The following is a 2,019-nucleotide window of genomic DNA, read 5'->3' on the forward strand; positions in this document are numbered from 1 at the left end:
AGACGCTGCACTGCTGTGTGGACCCCACTGCAGTGAGGTACAGATGCTGCACTGCTGTGTGGACTCACTGCAGTGAGGTACAGATGCTGCACTGCCTGCCATGCCTCCAGGCCCTGCCTGACTCTCCAGGTGCGTTTGGTGTGGGGCCTCAGCCCTCCATCGCTGGTCATTGTTCTGAGAGTCGGCCTTGGCACGGCCCGCAGGCCCTCTGGGGCAGGCACAAGTCAGAGACGTTGTATGTGAGATGACAAGCGGTTAGTGAGTCTTCGGTCTGAGCAGAAGTCAGAACCAGTTCAGGCTCTGCAGCTGCTGTTTGTAGAAACCTCACCTGAGCATTATCTCACCTGTTCCCACAGCTCACCTGGACGCAGGTGCGATCAAACACGAGCTCGTGGAGGTCAGCCGATCATCCGGGCACCTGTGCTTGGGGTACGGGGACCGGACGGGAGCCCATCTCCTCCCACCCTCCAGGAAAGCCAGCCAGCGTCCAGACGCTGTGGCAGCCTGCGGGTTCCGGAAAGCACTGAGGTGCCACACACAAGTGAGCTTCTATGCAGCTTTCCTTCCAGGGGAAGCCAAGGACAGAAGTCGTTCTGCTAACCGGGAGATGGCTCAAGTGGAATATTTTAATTGGGAAATTGTCTTTATTCAGGTTAGTAACCTGTAAATATTTCCAATCTAAATACAGGTAGTTGACAGAATATTATTCTTTGTAGAATTAAGTAATTCACTTTGCTAACATTAATTGATAGCTATCTTGGAATTTATTCACATTTTTAGGAGGAAAAATCTGCATTTTTCTAATTTGGGGAGGAGAAGGGAAATAACAAAATGCTGAAATAAGGTACAGGTTGACCCATTGTAACAACGAGATGTAGAAGATGCTATGTTGAAAATGAACTTTTCACATTAGGGGGGCAGAGGGAGGGGTTGGGGAGGTGGGGGAGAAGGGATGGCAGGGGAAAAACAAAGGAGGAGGCAACAATGCTTGATAGGAAGTGGACTCATTACCTTGCTCACGTAACTGTGACCCCTCTGTACAGTATCTTTACAGTAAAAAGTATATATTTAAAAAGCCTCCTAAAAAGTAAGAAACAAGGTTGTGTCTCCAGTTACAGGTGTGACACAGTCATTTCACCTGGCTGTGAATCACTTTCAGGGTCTGCTGGTGCAAAACGTGGCGTTTTAACAACAGAACCAAGACAAATGATTGAGCTGACAGAAGAGGGAATGCACAGGGAAAAGTAAACCTGGTTTAGAAAGACCCAGTGCAGCTCCACACCCTGGCCTCGAGCGAGGGTGCCAAGAGCAGACTTGACCCGGAAGGAGAGAAAGACACTCCTTTAGTGGTAGATCTGGCAACATGGGGATCGATGTGTGTGAGAACAGATTCATAGCAAACAGTTTTGAACATTCTAAGTTTACTTTAATGACATTCTTCAGATCTTGTGATCTGAGTTTTGAGGACCTCAGTTATCAAAAGAAAAGTGTCCTGGCTGCACTTGATTATAGAAGTCAAAGCCGAGGCCACCCACAGAGCGTGAGCGAGTCCCTCGGAGCATTTCACCTCCTGCTCCCCTCCTCCCTCATCCTCCCTGCCTGCTGTCAGTTTTGAGTTCATCTCTGGTCACATGATTCCCATCACCTGACACATTAATAACCAAAGGGTCACTAGTACCACCGTGTCCTAAGTTCATCCTTTACAGTCACTTCTGTGCATCCATGAGTCCCTCCACCCATCACTGTGGGAGGAAACTGCTTTTCTGATCAGCACATATCAGCTGTACAGGGGTGAAACCTGCCGTGACATTGCCTCATGTGCACACCCTGAGCCGCCAGCCCCCACCAGCCCCCTGTCAGCCCCCGTCAGCCCTGTGCACACCCTGAGCCGCCAGCCCCTCGTCAGCCCCGTGCACATCCTGAGCCGCCAGCCCCCGCCAGCCCCGTGCACACCCTGAGCCGCCAGCCCCATGCACACCCTGAGCCGCCAGCCCCGTGCACACCCTGAGCCGCCAGCCC

General features: G+C 51.5%; 1 protein-coding gene across 1 annotated transcript in view; it reads left to right on the forward strand.

The window, feature by feature from the left end:
* Window positions 1–83: 83 nt before the first annotated feature.
* The window catches only part of Tpo (thyroid peroxidase), an 89,178-nt gene continuing 87,242 nt past the window's right edge, over window positions 84–2,019 (forward strand). The window contains exons 1-2 of the mRNA XM_013028868.1: window positions 84–129; window positions 357–528. Coding sequence (XP_012884322.1) covers window positions 84–129; window positions 357–528 — 218 coding nt within the window. The remainder of the gene's footprint in view (window positions 130–356; window positions 529–2,019) is intronic.

This window comes from Dipodomys ordii, unplaced genomic scaffold, assembly GCF_000151885.1.
Source record: "Dipodomys ordii isolate 6190 unplaced genomic scaffold, Dord_2.0 Scaffold115, whole genome shotgun sequence".
Classification (NCBI taxonomy): domain Eukaryota; kingdom Metazoa; phylum Chordata; class Mammalia; order Rodentia; family Heteromyidae; genus Dipodomys; species Dipodomys ordii.